We start from the raw sequence: 23,575 nt of genomic DNA, 5'->3' as shown, positions 1-23,575 counted from the left end.
ACAGTGAATTATAATTATGGAGCCCCGCACATGACATGCAGGAAAAAATTGTAGGCTAAATTGTGTGCATGATTTACTAATTCGTTCCCTCACTGTTCTAAAATGTGCACACAATTACTATTGCATTCCCTCGATTTACTATTTCGTTCACTTGATTTATAAATTGTGCGCACGATTTGCTAATTCAAACGCAATAGTAAATCGAGGGAATGCAATAGTAATCGTGTGCACGTTTTAGTAAAGTGAGGGAACGAATTAGCAAATTGTGCGCATAATTTATTTATTTTTTTCTTGCATGTCATGTGCAGGGCTCCGTAGTTAATCGTCCATTTGCACAAATTTTTGCTCAATTGTGCATGAGTTTTGATGTGAAGTAGATGCGATTTTGAACATAAACCGACTGAAAATTTTGAGAAAATTTGAAGTGGATATTTAGCATGAGAACATTTTCTCTCCAAATAAATTCATGACTTAATGTAATGCATTAATTAGTTCATGAATATCAAAGTTTCTATGTTTTTCTGTATATTGTTGCATTTTTCTTTATAATCGTTCATAAAGTCTGCGCAAATATTTGAATGAACATCTTCCATGCCAAAATATTTATGTGGTACAATCAACACTTGTATCAAGTGTGATTATTCGGGAATTAGTCGTAAGATTTACTAACAATTTCTGAGTGACAATTGTTTCAAAATAAATCAGTGTACTTTGGAAAATCGAGTTCAGATAAGCTAGAGGGTGCCTACAAACAAAATGAACTGTGATTAGTCACTTTACATTTCAATCTCACTGTATTTCGTAACTAAGTGGGCGGTTCTTAAGCTGCGGGGAGGACTAAACTTTATGCCATTCGTGAAATGTTGTCATCTTGGAATATACATAAACACAATAACCTTTTGAATGAGTAGACAGACATACAGTATACAAACTCCAAAAACTCACATTCAAAGAAAATCTCCCGAGTTTATCATAGATATTTAACATATTCTCACGAAATGCACATCACAACCAGGACCCTCCAGCCGTCACCCCTCAGAGAACCGTGAGAAAATGATCGACAGATCTAATCCATCAAAGTAAAAGCCTGTGATGATAAAGCTAACCCCGGCTGATGTTCACTACCGACAGTACTTTGAAAAACAGACTCCTTTAATGCATTTTCCTTTAATGAGATGGTGTTCAGTCTGTGTTAGTGGGCGCTTAGTCTGCCAAGCATATGCTCTGCAGCCTCGTCATTCAAAATATCATCCAAAGCACAACAAGCCACTAATGGCGTTTCACGAAGATACCCAAGTTTCTGCTGGCTTCCCACACTCGTCACTGAACAGCGCCTGAGATGTTCCCGACCTGATCAGTGGAAAGAAAGGTTGTGTAAACACATCTCCATATCTTTGATGGTATCCCGGTTGTGTGGTGTTGTTTATTTAAGCCAATGACCATTCAGAGGCCTTGATAAGTTTGTTTTTCCAGGACTGCTGTGTAAACCAAAAGGGAAGAAAAGCAAAAGTGAAAAACACTGAGCTATATCCGGCCACATATGTACTAAGCAGCTTCAGCTGTTACATTATTAATGCTTAAGCCTTGTCATTCTTCCAGATTCTTGTGTAAACTAGTCAATGAAGTTCTTCTTATATCTAGGGCATTAAATCTTTCTAAAAAAAGGAAAACAATATATACAATGATATAAAAACTTGTTATACTACTTTGTTTTTTAAGAGAAAGAAATATAAATTTTAAACTGAATACTGCATAACTGTCATTGTATAACTTTATTTTTTGTATTTTTTTTTTTTTGAATATGTGTTTTGGTTATTATTATTATTTTGATTATTGTTATTATTATTCAAAATTAATTTTAGCTTTTTTTTTAATTATTTTAGATAATATTGGGGGGAGTATTGTATTAATTTTGTTTATAGATTGCAATTTATTTTAGTTTATTTTAGTTATTTTTATGTATACAACTTCTATTATTATTTGTATTATTACAAATAAATAAAATAATAAATTTTACAGTTAATATGAAAATATAAATTACATTATATTTTAATTTATAACTGTTGATTTTTTCCATTTGAACGCGTTTTGTGTGGGTGTCTTGTATTAATTTTGTGTGCATATATAGATTTATAGATATGTGTATTTTATATAATTTGTGTTGCTTATGTGTGTTTTATTATTATTTATTTATTTTATTGCTCAGATAACACGATTTCTTGATAAAATATGATATGATCAAATATGACCAAGACCCCGAACCAAAGATATTTTTTTGAATTTCAACTACATTGTCAACTAATCTCAATGAAAAATATTCAGATTCACTAAGTCATATTTAAAAAAATAAATAAATCAATAAAAAAAAATATTAATGTGGAAACAAATTTGATCATTCCCACAGTGCAGATCATCTACCTATCCGACACACTGCAGGATGGTGAAATAGAGAACAGAGAGAGTAGATTATATCTTTCTATCTGTGTTTTACTAGTTACTGACATGGGGCTGCTGCAGGGAACGTGGTGTTAGTGTTGTTGTGACTCCAAATAATTGTTATTGAGCTCTATGTGAAGAAATAGTTCAAATGGGTCTAAAACATTGTTTTCCAATGAAACAAAAAAGAGCTCTTTAGCTAAATGTTCAGGCTGCTCTACCACAAAAGAGACATAAAGCTGCAAAAAGCAACATAAAAGCACCCTCTATGACTCATGCACACATTTCCTGAGATCACAAAACAGGTTTGCATGATATAAACATCAAACGTAAATTGTTATTCAAAGAAAGTACTGCTTTTTCTTCCACTGAATCCCAAAAGTGTCAATCGATACATATACATGCTCTCAGCATGAACTGCATTCAAACGCCTCTGAACTGACTCCAAATCAATCAAGATCTGATTGAGTTTCTCAACATAAAGTCTTCAAAACAGTGTATGTGTGATGAGTGAAGAGGTTCTTTGTGCATTAGGGTTGTTTTACGAGAAGAAAGTTGCTATAAACGGTGCAATTCTGTCATTGTCTACTCTGAAATGACATACAGTATAGATTTGCATAGAAGTTTAGAACAACTAGAGGATATCTACATAATGACAGAATTTGTTTTTGTTCCTTTGAAGCAGGGGTGTCAAACTCAATTCCTGGTGGGCCGGAGCACCACTGAGTTTCGTTCCAACCCTGCTCCACACATACCATGTAGATTTCAAATAAGCCTGAAGGACTTGATTAGTTGGATCAGGTGTGTTTAATTAGGGTTGAATCTAAACTCTGCAGGGCTCCGGCCCTCCAGGAATTGAATTTGAAACCTCTGCTTTAAACCAAACAAAAATGTCAATCATCACGGCTGAATTGACTTTTATGTTTACATCTCCTAATATTCCATGATGTAATGGCCTAATCTTGCTATAGAATCCTCAGTTAAATAGGAGACTGTAAATTACCCGGGCTTTGTTAGGCTCTTCTGGCTGTGCTCTACCTGCTGAGGAGAGCGTAGTGTGTCACAATGGAAGTGAAGAGTCTCTCTGTGTCGCTGTCAGGCTTAAGTAATAGCCTCTCCTTCATTTTCCTCTATTACATCAGCCCTCGCTGCCATAGGCAACCGCTAGTAAAATCAGGTCCGCGCTAAATGCCAAGCTTGAAGAGGGGAGCAGAAACGTGGCCAGAGTCATTTTAATTATCCAAAATGCTGTGAGATAGGGCGCAGGGGTCTGAGGTGTTACTGTAAATGGGACGTGACTGAATATGAAGTGCTGTTGTGGGGGGGTAAAAGATGCTCTCGTTTTACTTTATTTACATTTATTTTGTTTTATTGTTGCATAAGGTACTATGTTTTATTTAAAATGAGTATATCATTTAAATAATAATATATTAAAAATTGTAAATTATATACTTTTACAATATTATTATTGTAATGGATTAAAGTCATTATGAAGGAGTGTTTTTATTTTTATATTTAAATATGTATTTCAAAAATGCGAAGTTGTTGTTGTTATTAAAAAAACGCTAATGCTATAGGGGTAACCGATAAATATCGGCCGAGAATTAATGCACTGATTAGAGAACCAGCTTTACTGATGAGATGCGCATTAATTATCGGCCGATATTTATCGTGCACCCCTAAAGCTAAACTATTTAGACATTTTCAAATAATGTCGTTTTAGTATTATTACTAACAATTAATCGATTATATATTTCCTGGTTTCTTTGGAGCCATTAAAATGGCACAAACAAGGCAGAATCCTCTCACTGTTTAATCTACACAGATGTTGGTCTTGGCTTTCTGTTCACATGCAAGATTAAACCCCTCTCACAAGGCTCAGGAAAGATCCACAATTGTGAAACTACTGAAACGTGTTGAGAATGATAATTCAAGATCAGATAGCAAGAAGAGGGGTATTAAAATGATAATTTTAGAGACATTTTTATCACTGGATGTGGATTTTGTGTTGGTTATATGGTGCTTTGGAGATAAATTAAACTATTGTTGTAGATGCTTCTCAAATTGTGGCTTTTTCGGGTTTCTTGAGGTTATGCAGTTTCTCAGTGTATGAATTGGTGACATTGAATTTTGCTATATTAAGGTTTACGTACTTAAAATTTTTATATTTATCTATTTATTTATTAATATTTAATATAAGTATATACTGTAGCTGATTGGAAAGGGTGATATTCTGTTTGCATATACTATAGAGCTGTATTTATTTATTTATTTATTTTTGTATTTGTGCATTGTTTATTTAGTTATTAGTTTTAATTTAGTTTTAATCTAATTACAAAGAGTATAGCTAATTTAAAAGGGGAATATTTTACATGAATATGGAATTTGATTAACTGTTTATTTTATTTTTAAGTAACCTTTATTAGTTTTCTTTTTGTTGTAATAAAATTTTAACAAAAGTATAGATAATTTGATAAGAATTCTACTTGAATATCGAGTTAAATTAAATGTCTTTGTGGTTTAATTATTTTATTTATTTATTAGTTCAGCAACATTTTTTCAGAACTCATTTGCTGTCTGACACCTGGCCTAGACCACAAGCCCTTATTGTTCAGGTTGTACTTCTAAAATATCAGATGCCATTGTTTGAAAACATAAAATTCACCTCACTTTGCACAGTTGTCGTCTTTTGAATGTTGAAGACTTCGTCTTACTAACTAGTGTCTGAATACAAGATTTGGTGTTTGGAATAGAAAGCTTTAATCCACAGAGGACGGATTGTGTTTGGTGTACAAAGAGACCTGGGATACTTCGGGACCGTGCAAACTCTGCAACAGGATTTAAATGAGTGTTTCACAGTTTCTACAGGATGTAGGTGTCCATTCACAGATGTCTAGGCATTCTGCATTTTCTGGTTCCATCTAACCACCCCATCCGCCTCTCTTTCTTTATGCCTCCTTTGGAAAAGTTTGTTGGAGGCACCGGACTCAATTCAATGTGGGAAAAGCTTCTTTAAAACTGCATTAGAAATCACATGTTCTGTCACAGCGCAGATGCACTGGAACATCCAGGGATTCCATTAAAGGTGCGGACTCTTAAAAGCACAGCTGGGGGCAGGAAAAATGGACTGTCGTGCCGGGTTTGCACCAGGCTGCTTTTACGTCTAATAAAGCATAAGAATAATGCTCAGGAGGAGGGAAAAAAAACATTGGCTCAGAAATGCTATTTCTTGCATCCTTGTGTCCGCTAATAGCCTCATACATGTTTTTTCAAACCACATTTGCTTAAAAGCTTTGAGTCTTAAACACTCCAAGGAGTAGCGAACAGTAGAGAATTGAGTTAGTAATGTCAAAAGGATGTTTTATATGATCCTGAGAGCTTGCTTCTGTAAACGTTTCTAAATAACAACCAACTCTTTGTTACAATGTTAACATTTAACGCCGTCCGACTGTCTAGCAAGCAAAACGGCGAATTAGGCGACCTATCCTCAAGCTAATACCAGTGCTGCTGAGTTGTTTTCCTCCCATAAACATTCATTTCGCAGCATGCATTTGTCAGTAGATCTGGGAGGGCTGACTAGGCGAATTTCCAAGGTAAACATAAAAATTTAATCTCCCCCACCCTTCCAACCCATCTTCGCATTCGTGCCGAGCATCCATCTGATCCCGGTAGAAACAATTATGCGTGGTGTTTCAAATAGAGGGAAAACTTTTTTTTTTTTTTTTAATGTTCAACAGACAGCACCGTGTGTACACTAACTTCCCATGGCTTTTGCTCATGATTTAGTTTTATTCTTTTTATTAAGTGAGCACTGTTCTTGATTCATTAAACAGTGTTATTAATTACATGCATACATGAGTACACTTCATTTCCACTAATTAATAGGCTAAGCTGGGTTTACTATTAGCATGATTAACCAATTATGTATGCAGCAATCAGGTCATTGTATTTGATTAGAATAAATTATTTTTGGCATTCTGGTGACTGGCAGAAGTTAAAACATTACATTCTTGACTTAACTGTTTGAGCCTGATAGAAAAGGAAAAAACTCTCTTAGTTAACTTCTCAATTGTTTCTCCTGAACAGAAACTAAATTAAATGAAGAGACTTTTAAATCTCCCCCCAGATTTGCTCTCAAGAAAAATAATTAATCAGTGTCTCAAACTATGCTAAGGTTTGTCTTGATAAATCCAAGCTTAGTTTAAGCAACCAAAATTTGGGGATCTCAATATGACCTCAAGCATTTCAAATTTTGGAAGGTCTGTTTGCAATGTTTCCCCCCTCTGGGGAACTTCAGAAGCATAAAAAAGTAGGTGATATGAAACTACTCATTATATGGACTTTAAAAGTATTCTGTGAAAACTTGGGGCCATGGCCTAGTGGTTAGCATACATGCAAAAACATTGAATGGTGTTCATATGAGAGATCTTGGTTCCTGTCTTTCCATTGTAGTGTGTCTTATGTAGTCATGGATATATTGTAGGAAAATTCTGCATTTCCAACCCAAGATAGATAGATAGATTAGATAGATTCAACTTTATTGTCACTGCACATGTAAGTTACAAGGCAACGAAATGCAGTTAGCATCTAACCAGAAGTGCAATAAGCAGTAAGTACAGAATATACAAGGTCTATAATATGTACATTAACTATACAGATAAGTATTATGGACATAATTTACAGATTTTAAATACTATAAGCATGATATACAGGTAGGTGTACTATGAACATACTATACAGATGGATTATGTAAAAGTGTATGTACACTATAGGCAGAACTATGAACATATGAACATAATTTACACTAGTGCAATGGACAGTACAGTGCATAGAAAATATTTCAGTGTGCAAATGGATTACTCAGTGTTTCTGGATGAACAGACAGTAGTGCAAGTAATAACAAGTTTACTGTTTTTTTCTTGTTGTAAATAAATCAGTCAGATGCAGTGGTGAAGAGGGGGAGGAGTCTGTGTGTGTGGTGAGGGGTGGTGTCAGAGGGCCGAGTTCAGCAAGGAGACAGCTGTAGGGAAAAGCTGTTCCTGAATCTTGTGGTCCTTGTCCGGAGGCTCCTGAAGTGCCTCCCGGAGGACAGGAGGTTAAACAGTCTATGGTCAGGGTGAAACGAGTCCTTAAAGCAGTTCAGTCAGTGTACTGTTTGAGTGCATGCATTACTCCGGGATATTGGTTTGTTTGAACTCAAAGGGAGTGTCAGCCACATTAAAAAAGTTAACAGCTTAAGTCATTTGTGGATAAATGCGTATTAGAGATGCGAACCTTTTAAAACGATTCAGTTCGATTTGGTGAACTGAATGATTCGTTCGCGAACCGGATATCCAGACTGCTTTGTTTTGAACTCTCTCACACAACAGACACGGAAGAGAATGCTGAATAAAGTCGTCGTTTTTGCTATTTTTGGACCAAAATGTATTTTCGATGCTTTAAAAAATTCTAACTGACCCTCTGATGTCACATGGACTACTTTGATTATGTTTTTCTTACCTTTCTGGACATGGACAGTATACCGTACACACAGCTTCAATGGAGGGACTGAGAGCTGTCGGACTAAATCTAAAATATCTTAAACTGTGTTCCAAAGATAAACGGAGGTCTTACGGGTTTGAAACAACATGAGGGTAAGCTATTAATTGCATAATTTTGCTATCTGGGTGAACTAACCCTTTAAGAATGCTGCGAGCTCGACGTAGACAGTGTTTCCTCTGGATGTCCTCAATAGCAGGAAGTGGTGTCCCTGTGATGCGCTGGGCAGTTTTCACCACCCTCTGCAGTGCTTTGCAGTCAGCCACTGAGCAGTTTCCATACCAGACTGTGATGCAACTGGTCAGGATGCTCTCGATCGCACACCGGTAGAAGTTCACCAGGATGGCTGAAGACAGCTGGTTCTTCTTCAGTGTCCTGAGGAAGAAGAGACGCTGGTGAGCCTTCTTGACCAGCCTGGAGGTGTGTGTAGTCCAGGACAGTTCCTCCGATATGGTGGTTCCCAGGAACGTGAAACTGAACATTCAACAACCATACCGTTAATGTGGATGGGGTCATGCGTGCCTCCTTTTTTCTTCCTGAATTCCACAATGAACTCCTTTGTCTTAGTGGTGTTAAGGAGCAGGTTACTGTCAGCGCACCATGTGGCCAGGTGCTGTACCTCTTCCCTGTAGGCAGTTTCATCGTTGTTACTGATGAGGCCAATCACCGTGGTGTCGTCTGCAAACTTAATGATGGAGTTGGATCCGTGCACAGGCTTGCAGTCATGGGTGTAGAGGGAGTAAAGGAATGGGCTCAGCACACAGCCCTGTGGTACGCCGGTGTTGAGTGTGATGGTAGTGGAGTGGTTGTGGCCTGACCTAACATGCTGAGGTCTGTTGGTCAGAAAGTCCATAATCCAGTTGCAGAGGGAGGTGTTAATGTCTAGGTCTCCAAGTTTTGTTGTCAGCTTGGAGGGAATGACGGTGTTAAATGCTGAACTGAAGTCAACAAACAACATCCGTACATATGTGTTGTTATTGTCCAAGTGTGTGAGCGCAGAGTCCAGCACTGTGCATACTGCATCCTCTGTTCTCCTATTTTTACGGTAGGCAAATTGGTGTGGGTCCAGTGTGGGTGGGAGGCAGTCTTTGAGGTCCAGGACCAGCCACTCAAAGCACTTCATGATGATGGGTGTGAGTGCTACGGGGCGATAGTCATTCAGGCACATTGGGGAGGAGTTTTTTGGTACTGGCACAATGGATGTGGACTTAAAACATGTTGGTGTAGCGGGAATTTTTGTATTGACCCTTGAGGTACAACAACAAAAGACAAAGGCGTATAGGCTCAATTTTTTTTTTTTTCAGTTATTCAATACATAAAACACATACTATATAGATGTATACACACTAAAAAGGAAGATTAATAACGTCTACATACGTGTTCCATGACCACGCTAGAGATCACAGATGAAGTACAAATAAACATTAAACAAGTAGCACTACTGCTATAAAACCAGTGGTAAAAATATGGCGCCCTCTAGGAGAAAGTAAAGTCTCAATTTCACAGTTATCTCAACGTTGGTAGACACACCCTTAATAAATCTACACTCGTGTACAAATCACATCACACACATAATCACTTTCGTGAAAACAAGAGTTAAATAACCATAATGTGACAAAAAAATACACATCTCACAACAAACTACTACCACGTAAAAAAACACTGTTTACCCAAGAAATACCCTTTCACCATATTCACGGTTCAGGAAAGTATAGCGAGCAGCCAGACCTTACAACCTAACCATTAATTGTCTGCCTATTAAAACCCCCCGTTTCTATGCAAGAATGGATTAACAGCCCCGCAACCACTCACGGCCGGTCCACAGTTCAAAATCACAGTATGAGGGAATCGCCGCCGTCTCAGTCTCTTCGTTCCTTATGACGATGCAGGGTTTCTCGCGCCTCCCGTCGACAGCGTTCCTCCGCGGATGGTAACCATGGAGACTCCACCTGGAACTGCGAGGAGGGGAAAGTGGATCAATCAACTCTTCACAACAATATCGCGGGGTAAAGCCCACTCATTCGTAAGACAGTCGCAAAACCACTTCCCTTTAATATGAGGAATAGAGTGCGTTGGGAGGATTCTTTCGCCATCTTCACTGCATCCAAACAAGTAGTGGTCAGCTCGCGGCTATCTGGGGAATCAGAGGCGGAGTAATACCAGTCTTTCCGCTCTCGTGAGTTGCGGTGCGTGAAGTTGTGTTCGGGCTCCGGCTCCCCACCCAGGTTATCAGAATCCATCAGCTTTTATCCTCTCCAGCCACTAATCATGAAGGCTGCTGATCGTTCCCCATTACCAGCCGCACCTGTGCATAATCGGCTCACATACAGACATGTGCACAACCCCGCTACATTTTTACCCCCCCCCCCTTTAATAGGGCTCGTCCCGAGCACTAAAAGGTCAGTCATAGGGCATAATGTCCCATAGTTCAGTTTATGGTCCAGTCTGTTGCGACCTTCAAGGTCGGTAGCGCACAGGAAGGCTCCCCCGGTTATCACGGACTGGGTATCGACTAGGAGCACATGGCTCCAAATTTTGGTAATGTTCTGGGGCTGTGCAGGGGTCTATCATTGGCCGTGGTGGGACTATTGTGTCCTGAGCCGTCCCTACCAGTCGCAACTCTGGGCCAGGGGCTTCATGAGAGGGAGCAACTGAGGCAGAAGAACGAGGTGGAGTCACTATAGGGTTGGGTGGTACGTCGGCTGGCTCTGGCAATGAGGTCAAAACAGGGTTGAGCCGATATGGTGGAGCTGGCTGAATTAATACCACAGGAGCAGGAGGCCAAAAGGGTTCTGGGCGATTGGCTATCCCGTATTCGTATACCCCATTCTGCTGACTTTCCGCGGTGTCATTATTGATCGGAGGGTCGCCAGGGCATGGCCGCAAATTGTTACAAAGGAGGGTCCGATTGTAATGCCTCTGGTTCCAGTGGTTGCGACGCTCCGCATTGTTACGGACAGAAGCATAGGCTTGCAGAAGAGTCTGGTGGTGGCTTTGGACCCAACCCTCTAAACTATCTCTACACTGGGGTGGTGCAACCTCGTACAACATATCTACGGGTAGCCTAGCGTGGCGGCAAAAAACAACGTAATGTGGAGTCATCCCGGTGCTTGCGTGCGTGGTGTTATTATAGGCCTGTAAAAGTGCAGGTAGCCGGCTAGGCCACTGGGCCTGGGACTGGGTTTCGATAGTACACAACAGAGCTAGGAGAGTCCGATTAAACCTTTCGCATGCACCGTTCCCCTGTGGATGGTAAGGAGTGGTACGCATCTTCCTACAGCCATACATCATGCATAGTTGCTGCACCAGAGTTGACTCAAACGCTGCTCCCTGGTCTGTGAGAATCCGCTCTGGGCAGCCAAAAGGGAGGATAAGTGCCGTCCACAGGGCCTTTACTGTGGTAAGAGCAGTCTGATCCTTGGTAGGTACAGCCAGTGCGTATCTAGAGAACAGATCCGTAATAATCAGGATGTACTGGTACGTGTCAGAAGGTCTCCTAAGGGACAGATAGTCTAAGGCTACGGTCTCAAAGGGGTAACTAGAGACAATTGGGGACAGGGGGGCTTTTGTCTGAGCTCCTGATTTCCCAACTACACAAGTGGTACACTCCGTTGCCCATTTCCGGGCATTTGCACTCATCCCTACCCAGTAGAACCTCCTTCTCAACAATGAGACCATTTTGTCCCCACTCGCATGGGCTACTGCCTTATGATATTCTTCCCAAAGTGGTCGGGCCTGCGCTACTGGGATGATAATTTGCTTCACCGATGCGCCTGTATCTGGTTCTGCAACGCACCTCACCAGTGTCCCATCACACAGCTCCAAATGTCGCCACTCTCGTAGCAAGCAGCAAAGCTGGGGAGACAGGATCGCCAGGTTATGGACTACCGGGGGCTCGTTGCTCCCCTTCCAAACATGTAGGAGTTGCAAATCAGGATCATCCCTCTGCCGCTCCCCCCATTGTTTTTGCAGGGTAGGTGGTTCTAATGATGAAATGCCTGCCGCGCCATACACCGTGTGCTCCGCTGCCTCTCCTGGCAGCCGTGATAGGACATCAGCATTTCGATTGACAGCCCCTGGTCGGTAACGTAGATTATATGAATAGTTTGCAAGTTGGGCCACCCATCTTTGCTCCGTTGCACCCAGTTTCGCCGTTTCAAGATGGACCAGAGGATTATTATCGGTAAAAACGGTAACCTCAGCTCCCCACAGATAATCCTTGAATTTTTCTGTAATGGCCCACTTTAAAGCCAGTAGCTCCAGTTTAAAGGAGCTATAATTTTGGTCATTATGCTCGGTGGAATGGAGGCTGCGGCTGGCATATGCAATGACCCTCTCTCTTCCGCCTTGGACCTGAGCTAACACAGCCCCGAGACCATCCAGGCTAGCGTCAGTGTACAATCTGAATGGAAGCTGGAAGTCTGCATAGGCCAAGATGGGGGCACTAAGGAGGGCCTGTTTCAGATTATCAAAGGCCACTTGGCAACCGGGTGTCCACTGGATAGGGGCAGAGGGTCTATTGGCTTGTCCTTGTAGGAGTTGGTGAAGGGGGGCTGCTACCTTAGAGAAAGCTGGGATGAAGCGCCGATAGTAGCCGGCAAAGCCCAAAAATGATCTCAGTTGCTTCACCGTCGTAGGCATGGCCCAATCACGGACAACCGCCACCTTGTCTGGAGCCGTCGCTACCCCTTGGCTACTGACGATATGTCCCAGATATGTCACTTTCCTTTGAAACAGACGACACTTCCGTGGCTGTAACTTCAGGCCATGTTCTTGCAGACGGGCAAAAACCTTCTCTAGGTGCTGCAAATGGGCTGTAAAGTTAGGTGAATAGACAATGACATCATCAAGATAGATAAGGAGATGATCATACACCTGTGCTCCCAGACAGCGTTGCATCAGCCTCTGGAAGGTGGCTGGAGCATTGCAGAGGCCAAAGGGCATACGTTCAAAGTGATACAGGCCAAAAGGGGTGGTGAAAGCGGTCTTCTCTTGGTCTTCCGGCGCAACCTCCACTTACCAGTACCCGCTTGCGAGATCTAGGGTGGAATACCACTCACACTTGGTTAGGCTAGTGAGGGATTCCTCAATGCGAGGTAGAGGGAAGGAGTCTTTGTGGGTTACTGCATTCAGTTTGCGGTAATCAACGCAAAATCTCCATGAGCCATCCTTTTTCTTGGCAAGAACCACTGGGGCAGCCCATGGGCTCGAGCTCTCCTTCACCACCCCGCTGTCCAGCATGCCCTGTAACAAAGTCCTCAGTTCTGGATAGCGGTTTGGGGGAACCGGGCGGTAGCGCTCCCGGATTGGGGGTGCCGTGCCAGTGGGGATTTGATGGGTGACAACGGCTGTTCTGCCAAAATCCTCTTCATGGGCTGCAAACACATGAGACCACTTCTTTAAGAGGGCCTTCAATTGGGCCTGTTGGTCATTGGCAAGTCCTTCACCATACAGAGCTAGGTTTGGGTGATCATCACTTAGGGTCTGTCCCACTTGTGTACATCCACCTCGATGACTTGGGGGCCAGTATTCCGTAACACTAGTCTCGTCCGTCCCCACACGTCCTTTTGGTCGATTTGGGTGACTATGGCCAGGGGGCATCGCTGAGGCAGCTCCATGGGAAATGGGTTTGGATTACAGATACGCAGGGGAACCTTACCTCCCCTGGTCCAGCTCAACGATCGAGCCACTCGCCATTCGTACCCTGATTTTCCATATCTTCAATCAGGACCGGGCAATCAGGCAGGCCAGCGGATTGCGGTACATGGGCCCAGACAATCATTTCCGTGGAGGGAGGCAATACCACGGGGGGCTGTCGTTGGAGTCTAGCCACACCTTGAAGCTCCACTCGAGTCACAGAAGCTTCAGCCCTCCGGCAGGCAGCAAAGGCTGTATCCCATATCCTTTCTGCAGAAGGGGGGAACACAGATTTAAATGCAGCAACTCCAGGATGGCCACCTTTAAAAACCCCGGTCCAGCAATCTGCCACAACATTCATCCCCAAGAGTCCATACTCAGTGTTAATGCAGTTATCGCGGACAATAACTACCCCCTTCCCCTTTACCTCTACTCCCCCAATGCAAAAGTCTAAGACGGCATAGCCTACATAGGGAATATAGAGGCCATTAGCTGCTTTTAAAGCTAGCCATGATATATGGCTAGGGTCTTGTATACATTCATCACCGAAGTGGCACTGGAATAGTGTTTGGCTAAACATGGTGACTTGAGAGCCAGTGTCTAGTATAATTATAATTATAATTAATAATTCATTACATTTATATAGCGCTTTTCTAGGCACTCAAAGCGGTTACATTTGGCAGGGGGTATCTCCTCATCCACCACCAGTGTGCAGCATCCACCTGGATGATGCGACGGCAGCCATAGTGCGCCAGAACGCCCACCACACACCAGCTTACTGGTGGAGAGGAGACAGAGTGATGAAGCCAATCATTGGATATGGGGATTGTTAGGAGGCCATGATGGTCCGAGGCCAATGGGCGAATTTAGCCAGGATGCCGAGGTCACACCTCTACTCTTTTCGAAAGACATCCTGGGATTTTTACTGACCACAGAGAGTCAGGACCTCGGTTTAACGTCTCATCCGAAGGACGGTGCTTGTTGACAGTATAGTGTCCCCATCACTACACTGGGGCACTAGGACCCACACAGACCACAGGGTGAGCACCCCCTGCTGGCCTCACTAGCACCTCTTCCAGCAGCAACCTAGTTTTCTCAGGAGGTCTCCCATCCAGGTACTGACCATGCTCAACCCTGCTTAGCTTCAGTGGGAAACCGGTCTTGGGCTCCAGGGTGATATGGCTGCTGACTAGTATGCATGGAATTCGTTGCCCCTGAACAATTACCTCGATTTCAGGGCATCTACCAACCATGGAGGGCCTTTGTTGGGGGAAGCTCTTTCAAGCTTTAAAATTTGCAGTGAATGGTGGTCGAGATTTTCAAAAAACGCGAGTACGACAGTTATTGTAGCGGATGCTAGAGATTCAATTTTAAATGTGGATATTTTTCTTGCACAAACGCATAGATTCATTACAGAAGGCCTTTATTAAAATTGCTGTAGGGTACTTTTTATGATGGATGGATGGATGCAATTTATTGGACTTCAAATTCAAATTCAAATTCACCTCAACAGTCATTTACTGCCATTATAAAGCTTGGAAGAGCCAGGAAATTTTTTAATATAGCTCTGATTGTATATGTCTGAAAAAAAAGTCATATACACCTAGGATGGCTTGAGGGTGATTAACTAATGGGGTAATTAAAATTTTGGGTGAACTATGCCTTTAACAATCAAATTTGTAGTTTCATAAAAGCAATTAAAAGGGGATGGTATATCACAAGGTTGTACAAGGAAAAACTTTTTTTAAATGACAATCTAGCATCCGACAGAAAGTTAAGAACATACCTTAGTTTGCTGCAACATTGACCAGAGTAGGATCCTGTAGTGTTTTCAGAAATCCTGTGTGATTTCAAATGTTCACGGCTTTTTCCACCCCCTCAAAAGAGTTGTACACATTCCTGTTCATTAAACACTCCATCAGAGTTTTTCCTCAAATGCAAGTGCCCTCAAGAAATTAAGCTGCTGGTTTATTGTCGTGCTGTATCGATTCCCATCTCTTGTGCCATCAGAGCACCAGGTGCTTTGCAGCCACAAGGTCATTTTCACATCCATTCTGCTCAAGGAAAAATTTAATCTGGTCCCTTTCCACTGTTGGACGCAATGCTGCTGATTACCTCCACACGACCGTCACCGCGAGCAGAAGCGGAAGCCCATGTCAGTCATTCCCATCATTCATATTTATGAGTTTCAGAAACATCACTTACTCAATTTGCCCACTTTACACGCTTGCAGAGGAAAAGATAGAGAGATAGTCAGCGAGAGAGACTCCCTGTTGAAAAATGCATCATGGGGCGGGTTTTTAAATGGCTTCATCTGGAGGTTGCCTGTTTATTAGGGATTTTTCCCAGAGTAAATATACCCTTGAACCAGCAGAGGAGATTTCATTTAGGCTCAGGTATCCATGATGTCTCTGAAAGCCTTTGTAAGAGAGATGTGGCCACATCTAGCTGCCGGCCTCTATCCTTCCTACAACCTTACCCATCTCTTTGTCTCTCCTTTTCTCCCCATCATCTTCGTCTCACCTTTTTGCCTGGTGTGGAATAAATTTGCAATTCTGTGAGTGAAGCTATTTGTTGTCATGCTCATTTAGAAAGTGTTTGAAAGGTTAATTAGATGAGAAATCAGTGCGGATTTCTCAAACATTGAAATGAGAGCTGTTGTCAGCTGTCTCTCTCTCCTTTCTGCTCATTTCCTTTCTCTGGTTTAGCACGTTAACTTGAGGAGTGCATGACGAATGTCTCACAGTAACTAATTTTGCGACATTTACTGTACAAGCCATTTTATGTCTGTAGGGGTAAAGGGGAAAATGGGAAAAGTACAAGGGAGAGGATTTGATCCATCATCCATTGGGAGCTGAATGGTTTATGAATAGTGGCCATTCTAAACCAGATTGGGGTCATTCACTAAACTTGAATGTCAAATCTGATTGGCTAATCTGTTTTTCCTGCTGTTCTAGATCACTGCAATGGGCCACTGGTTTCTCCTCTTCCTCCCACATCATTCCAGAGCTCCTCATCTTCCTCTGACAGTCAGTCGCCATATTTTGCCAAGCTCAACAGAAGAGATGGTGAGTAATCCCAGTATAAAATGTTGAAAATACTTTATCAACATTAATTGAATTACTTTCATTAGTATAGATGTTACGATTCACTCAACACATGATGCGATATGATTCACAATACTGATTTCACGATACGATTTTCTCATAAAATGTTTAACCAAATGAGATTTAAGTTAATTTTGTAATCAATTTTTTTATTTATCTATTTTAAATCAAACTGTGTTCTTTTATTATTTCTCAAGCAAAATGCTGCACATTTCTTTGTGAAATTGAATATTAACAACACTTTTAATTTTCGATTTTAAAACAAATCCCAAGTCAAAGAAATAAATAATACAAATAAAATAAATACCTTGATGTAAACATACTAAGGTATAATTTATAATTTATATAATTCTATAATTTCTATAATTATCTGACTTTAGCTTTGTAAGATTATACTACATAAAACATCTGAACGAAACAAAAACAGCAGATGGATTGCCTACTTTCATATGCAAAATACTGAGGCAAGATGAAAAGTTCCTCTCAGAGATACATTCACATAAACCATCACCCCCAGCTGAATCGTGATTCGTTTAACATCTCATCCAACTTGAATCGTCACATATTTTTACTGATTTTCAACCGACTCGTTGTGAATCATTACATCCCTATTCATTAGCTAAACTGTACAGTGATGGTATTTGATGCTAATATTTTGGTAATTTTGATGTAACTTATGGCACTGATATATAACATGGTATTTAAGGAATTGGACACTATATCCAAAAACATGACAAGACCATGAAAATACATTTTACTAGCTCATGCTGGAGTCGGTTCAGTAATCCAGTGCATTAAAAAATACAATTCTGTCATTTGATATGGCACAGCATGGATAAATACCCAGTTTTACTTGTGATAGAATATCAGCAAACATTGCTGAAATTTAATTGACTTACAGGTCAAAAGCAGACCAATCAGTGAATTACTGCCTGACAGCTACAGTACAGGGGCACCAATCTGAAATTCACCTCTTTGGCTCAGTCTGATTTTGTTTGTAGAGCAGATCCTTGTGCTACGACTAGCACTGGGTTTGCTGTCTATTTGCTCAGCTTTTTAATAGATACAGTGCCAATGTAAGTCTGAGCATATTAGTGTTAACAGACAGGCTTAAAAGAAGCTCACTTGGCAGGCTCTGAAGATAAGGCTTTGCTGGCTGCTAAGTGTTTCAAATACCTTTTCTGCCTTTAATTAAAAGTTTATCTTTTGTTAATGAAGGAATGTTTCTTAATCAACTACAGTGTTGTGCAGAAGCTAGCCAAAAGTAACAATGCTAACAATATAGCATTTTTCACTAGCATAACTGTCTGTTTCCAAAATAGTTGTTTTATCATTAGCATGCTAGATTTTCTTATAAATAGCATTATACAGTAGCTTGATAGAATGTTACATTGCTTTGTTGCAGTGAGCTGGTGCAAGAATAAAATATTTTAGGTTTCTTTTTCTCAAGATACTTTGGTAATTCAGAGACATTTTGGCAAATTATCTAATTAGAATATAGGGAATCATTGTTGAATCATTGGGAATCAGTTATCACATAATTTCCTCTTCCTGTGTTCATGGTGTGGTCTGAAAGAATTCCCGCACAAGTCTGCTGTAAAGTGAACCAATTCAAATATATTATATATATCATATATAAATTATGTTCAAAAGCCATTGTGTATCATTTTACTTTTTTTGTGTAGTAAAATAAATATTTAGTTAAAAGTGCGGTCACAATTACCATTGTACAGTTAATTTTTGTGAGCAATATCCCGAATTTTCGATCAAAACATGTTCAAATTTGTCTGTATTTTTCACATTAAGCATGCAAAGTTAACTGATTTGAAAGTGACTTCTTTGTGAGCGGTGCTTCTTTTTTTTGCTAATGTGACAAAACCTAATTTGCTTGTTGCCTGGCAAACTCAACACAGGATGATAGCTTAAATTATTGATGTTGTATCTCTTTGTATCTTGTACCTGGACTTCACCCTTTTCTGTTCTTGTGTTAGGAGGTGGCGGCTGGGCTCCAGAACGAACAGACAGGCTACGATGGCTTCAGGTGGATCTGCGTGAACGGGTCGAGGTCACAGCTGTGGCGACCCAGGGTCGTTTTGGGAGCCCTGATTGGGTTACGAGTTACATGTTGATTTGCAGTGATACAGGAAGAGATTGGAAGCAGTTCAGACAAGAGGACAGCATAGGGGTAAGTTTTCCAAGTACTCTTATAAATAATCCATCCTTTATTATATTTATAATGCATTAGTGCTTTGCAATAAGTACTGTAAAAGCTTTCCGGATAGTGTGTATCGGGGGGCTTTTATGACTGGAATAAAATGCATGCACACCCATAATCATTAAGCGTCTGTGGCTTTAACTAAAACATAATAATTTACTAGAATAAATTAATGCATCCTCCCATAAACTATCGGCACACACTTACCATCGAAAACCAGCCACCCACAAAATGTTCACACTTTAATTACCAACTTGAATTTCACTTAATCGCCTAAAATAAGATTAAATACACCCTCTATCTTGAGTGACGTGGCTTTATATCCCTGCTAAAACTTATTTCATGGTCTCCTGACCTCATTGGTCACTGGCAGTGCAACTGAAATCCTTGTCTACCCAACTTGAATTAAGTTTTCTTTTTTTTGATGGTTGTATTTTGACAACTTTGGAATCGATTGGCACGGCCCTTGCGCCACAAGAGACAGCAGTTACATTGCCTCCACACTTACAGGCAAACAAATGGGCTTCACCCCCCTCTTCTGAATCAATACTAGTCATTTCAAAGCACCATCATTCCCCGGCGTTCTTATTTATCCCGGCTCGAAGAGATCTTGTGCGAAATATTACAGAGATCTTACTTGCCATCTCCGTCGTCACTCATTATGAAAGCTTGGATTCCTGCTAATGTAATCATCGAAGCTAAACAAACATAGAGAGCCATTAGAGGAGGTGGAGGTGGTGTATACATATACGCTAATTCATCTAATTACAACTTTATTTTTATTAATTATTTTTTTATTTGATGATGGTTTAATGTTTGGTTCTTTTATCTTCCAACCAGTAGGAGGATAAAAAGGTGCTGATTAGTTTGAGAACAGAGTTTAATGGAAGTCTTTGAAGGTATGAAGCATTTTAATGAGTAGAAGATTAAAAGACGTGGAACATTTTTGAAGAGCAGTATGTGCCTCCTGGTCATGCCATTTTTCTGGTAGGCTCTACAGCTGGAGGTAAGACCCCCAGCTATTCTAAAACTGGAGGTTTAGATTAGCAGCAACGCTTTGAGTGCAGCTTAAAGAAACTAACGTTGCCAGCAGCGCCCCGCTAACGTTTTGTGTTTGTTTTTTTAAATCTTTGGTAAATGCAGCTTTGCAAAAGTTCAGCTCTATGTATAGATAATAAACTCTCTGACTTTGGAAGAGTTTCTTTGAGATAAACCTATATGCTAATTCGGACTATGTAGGCTAAAGTACCTGCAGAAAGCTAACCGTTAACATTCCCTGTAACTTTAATGTCAGTTTTTCGACTTCTGTAAGTGACCTTCATTAGCAGCCAATGAAGAAACAAAATGATGAAGTAATTGTCTGCAAGTACATGCTATCAAGACAGAATTTAACACAGGAGTGCTAACAATGTACAGAGCTAACACCTGTACCTTAGACACTAAATAAACCTGGAAATATCGCAAAGTTCATAAAAACCTCACTGACAAGAAGTTAATAGATGCGAGAGAGCTTTTAGACCCATTCGGATGTGGTCACATTAGCAAAAATTTGGGGTGATTGACTTTAACCCCTCATGCGAAATCCCCCATCTCATAAATTCCCTTTTGAAATGAGTATTTTTTTGTCCATGAAAATTCGCCAAATAGCAGGAAATGTGGCTGCATCTCTACAAAGGCCTTCCATCCAGCAGAAAAAAACTTGTTTGACAATATATTGACTCGTTAACACATGAAGTGCACATACTAAGGTCAGATCTTGGAAAGTTACTGTTGTGCAAGCTAACATTTAATTTCTCCTGTAGACTTTCAGTGGAAATACAAATTCAGATGGTATTGTTCACCACAAGCTCTCACACTCCATAAGAACACGATTTCTGCGGTTCTTGCCAGTGGACTGGAGTCCCGGGGGATGGATGGGGCTCAGAGTGGAGGTCTACGGCTGTGCATACAGTGAGTACTGAATGTACATTTGTTGTGTAATTGGTACTTTATGCATTCACAATGAAAGCTGTATTGAAATGGATATTTGACCTATCTATTTTCTAAATCCATCGTATTGATTTTATTGTGAATAGAATGATGTAACTGCGTCTATCAGCACATGCTAACTAACAAACCTGCCAACAAAAAAATCTAAATATATCAGTGTTTACAAACTGCAAGCTCATATTCAGTTATGTAGCACTTTGGAAAACCAGGGTATTTCTGCTTTCATTTTATTGTACAAGCCAACCAGCTAACCAGAGTGCGGCAATATATTTCCAGTGCAGGACATGCAGATTATCTTCAAATCTTTAGGAGTTGGAAGTTGTTGTTTCAGAAGTTCAGCTAGTTCGTTTGTAGCTGTAGCTAGTTCACTGTCATGTTGTTTTACTGCAGTCTGGTTGAGTTGGTTTAAACCTGCCTTTCCTGGGTATCAAAGTGTAGAGTAACAATCAATCGGTTACTTCAAGGGTTGCCAGAGCCACATGCTTTGCGCTTGAAATATTTATAACGTAACCTTGCAAATGTCTCTCTTTTTTTGCTTCCCCTACTCTCTCATTGTTCCTTTCTCTCCGTCTCTCCTCAGGTGCTTTGTATTTGTAGTCTGCGCACTAGCAGCGCCGATTGTCAATTCAAAGCTTGACTCGGCGACCTATCACCGCCATGTTTATTTTCTAAGCGTTAATTTCGTGAGATAGGGCGGAATGTGACACCGCTGGGGGCAACTCGGTTTACTGTGTTGATCAAACATGATAAGTGAGTGCTGACCACACAGTATTTCAGTAATAGGGTTTGATAACGGAGACACTAGTGCTTTGTCAAAGTCAGACCACTGGCAGGTTAGCATTAGCATTGGTGCAGATTGCATTCCAAAGAAGCCGTGAATGAATCAGGCAGTGAATTAGTGCTTGGTAATTACATTTATAATTAGCCTTGCACTAGTATGCGCTGAACATACAATGGCTTCACAGTGCGGTGTTCAATGTTAGCACAAAGGGCATATGAAAATGTCTGCTAACCTGAATTACAGAGGACAAATATGAAAGGAAAAAAAAAACAGAAAATGTTGCATCAAATGAAGGTAAAATGAATTCAGACCTTTCTGAGATTTAATAAATAGAGAGACAGGAAGTAAATGCACATGTACAGGATAGTGCATGGTTTCCCTACATTCATATTTGTCTTCTGTGGGATAAACTGGATATCCTGTGTTTTGGCCTTATTCATGCACTGCTCAAATGCTCCTCATGTCAATTAGTTTTAAATCTGTCAAGCGTTTCTGCTACTAACTGTAATTTAAGGCCGTGATCTCGTGGTGTAAACTGTTTGTGTCTGAAATGTGAAGTGTGTAGCAAGAGCATAAGTGTGTGTGTGTGTGTGTGTTAGGGCTGTCAAAATTGCTCAAAAATGACGTTCGAATATTCCCTCAAAAAATACACGAATATTCAAACTATTCGAACATCTGGTTGCGCATGTTGTCAATGACGCACATTACGTCCATAACAGGCAAAAATAATACAAAGAGACATAACTACTTGTATAGATAGTCTATTTAAGTTTAAACATATATGACAACGTATTACCTACACAAAAACAAGGAAATCAACAAATGGCCAAGACTGCAGACCTCACGCTCTCTCACCCTCACGTTCTCTGTGCATAATGGTTTAAATGAACAAACAAATTTTTACAAACTGCAATTTAAGGTCGCGACTGTTGTCCCAAATATAGCAGGCTTCATTCAGTGATTGAAACAAATATTATTAATATTAATTGAAGTTTTACAGCATATAGAACTGACATTGAATGCTCCGAGCGAGCTGTGCTGTGCTAAACATGGAACTTTTCCTTGACATGAAACGATAAATAATCAAACCTCGGATCCATTGCTTGACAGAACTCCCCGAAGCGTGCCCCATCCGCGATACTGATCGGTCTCATGTCCTTAAAAATGAACGAAATTATTTTATCCGTTATGGCTTCTTGTCATGTTGCAGACAAAGTGCTTGCGGCGGGCGATGCAAAGTAACGTTAAGTGTCAAGACGTGACTGTTTAGCTGGAGTTCCACACATTATGCCATGCTCATTTGGGTGCACATTTTTGAGATGTGACCTCATGTTGCTAGTGGTCAAATGGTATGCTAACTGTATCTTAAATAGCTTGCATACAACAATCTCGCGGGTCAACAATTTTACCTCATTTTCTCTGCTGCGGTCGAGTTGGGCTCTCTTCCATGAAGACGCGTCAACTTTCAGCAGTGATGCTGTGCCAGACAGTGCGACTCCTGTGAGGCTGTGACCTGTCCCTGAACCCTCAGGCGCGCTAGCACGCCCACTCGCAAAGCAGACAACCACGCCTCTACTACCGCGGGCCTTTTTTTCCACATTTTTTTTTATTCAAATATTAATTTTCACATTCGAAATTCGTTTTTTTTAAAACTATTCGAATACATATTCGAATTTAGAATATTCGTTGACAGCCCTAGTGTGTGTGTGTGTGTGTGTGTGAAGTGAAGTGACATTCAGCCAAGTATGGTGACCCATACTCAGAATTTGTGCTCTGCATTTAACCCATCCGAAATGCACACACACAGAGCAGTGAACACACACACACTGTGAGCGCACACACCCGGAGCAGTGGGCAGCCATTTATGCTGCG

The 23,575-nt window shown here is 40.8% G+C and overlaps 1 protein-coding gene across 1 annotated transcript in view; it reads left to right on the top strand.

Moving 5' to 3' along the window:
• LOC132131508 (contactin-associated protein-like 5) overlaps positions 1–23,575 on the top strand; it is an 80,837-nt gene that overhangs the window by 5,516 nt on the left and 51,746 nt on the right. Inside the window, exons 2-4 of the mRNA XM_059543551.1 lie at positions 16,569–16,679; positions 18,710–18,903; positions 20,736–20,883. Of these exons, the coding sequence (XP_059399534.1) occupies positions 16,569–16,679; positions 18,710–18,903; positions 20,736–20,883 (453 nt within the window). The remainder of the gene's footprint in view (positions 1–16,568; positions 16,680–18,709; positions 18,904–20,735; positions 20,884–23,575) is intronic.

The sequence above is a fragment of the Carassius carassius genome, chromosome 48 (genome assembly GCF_963082965.1).
Source record: "Carassius carassius chromosome 48, fCarCar2.1, whole genome shotgun sequence".
NCBI lineage: Eukaryota > Metazoa > Chordata > Actinopteri > Cypriniformes > Cyprinidae > Carassius > Carassius carassius.
Note: the sequence above shows the minus strand (reverse complement) of the source record. Positions and strands in the feature narration are given on the sequence as shown.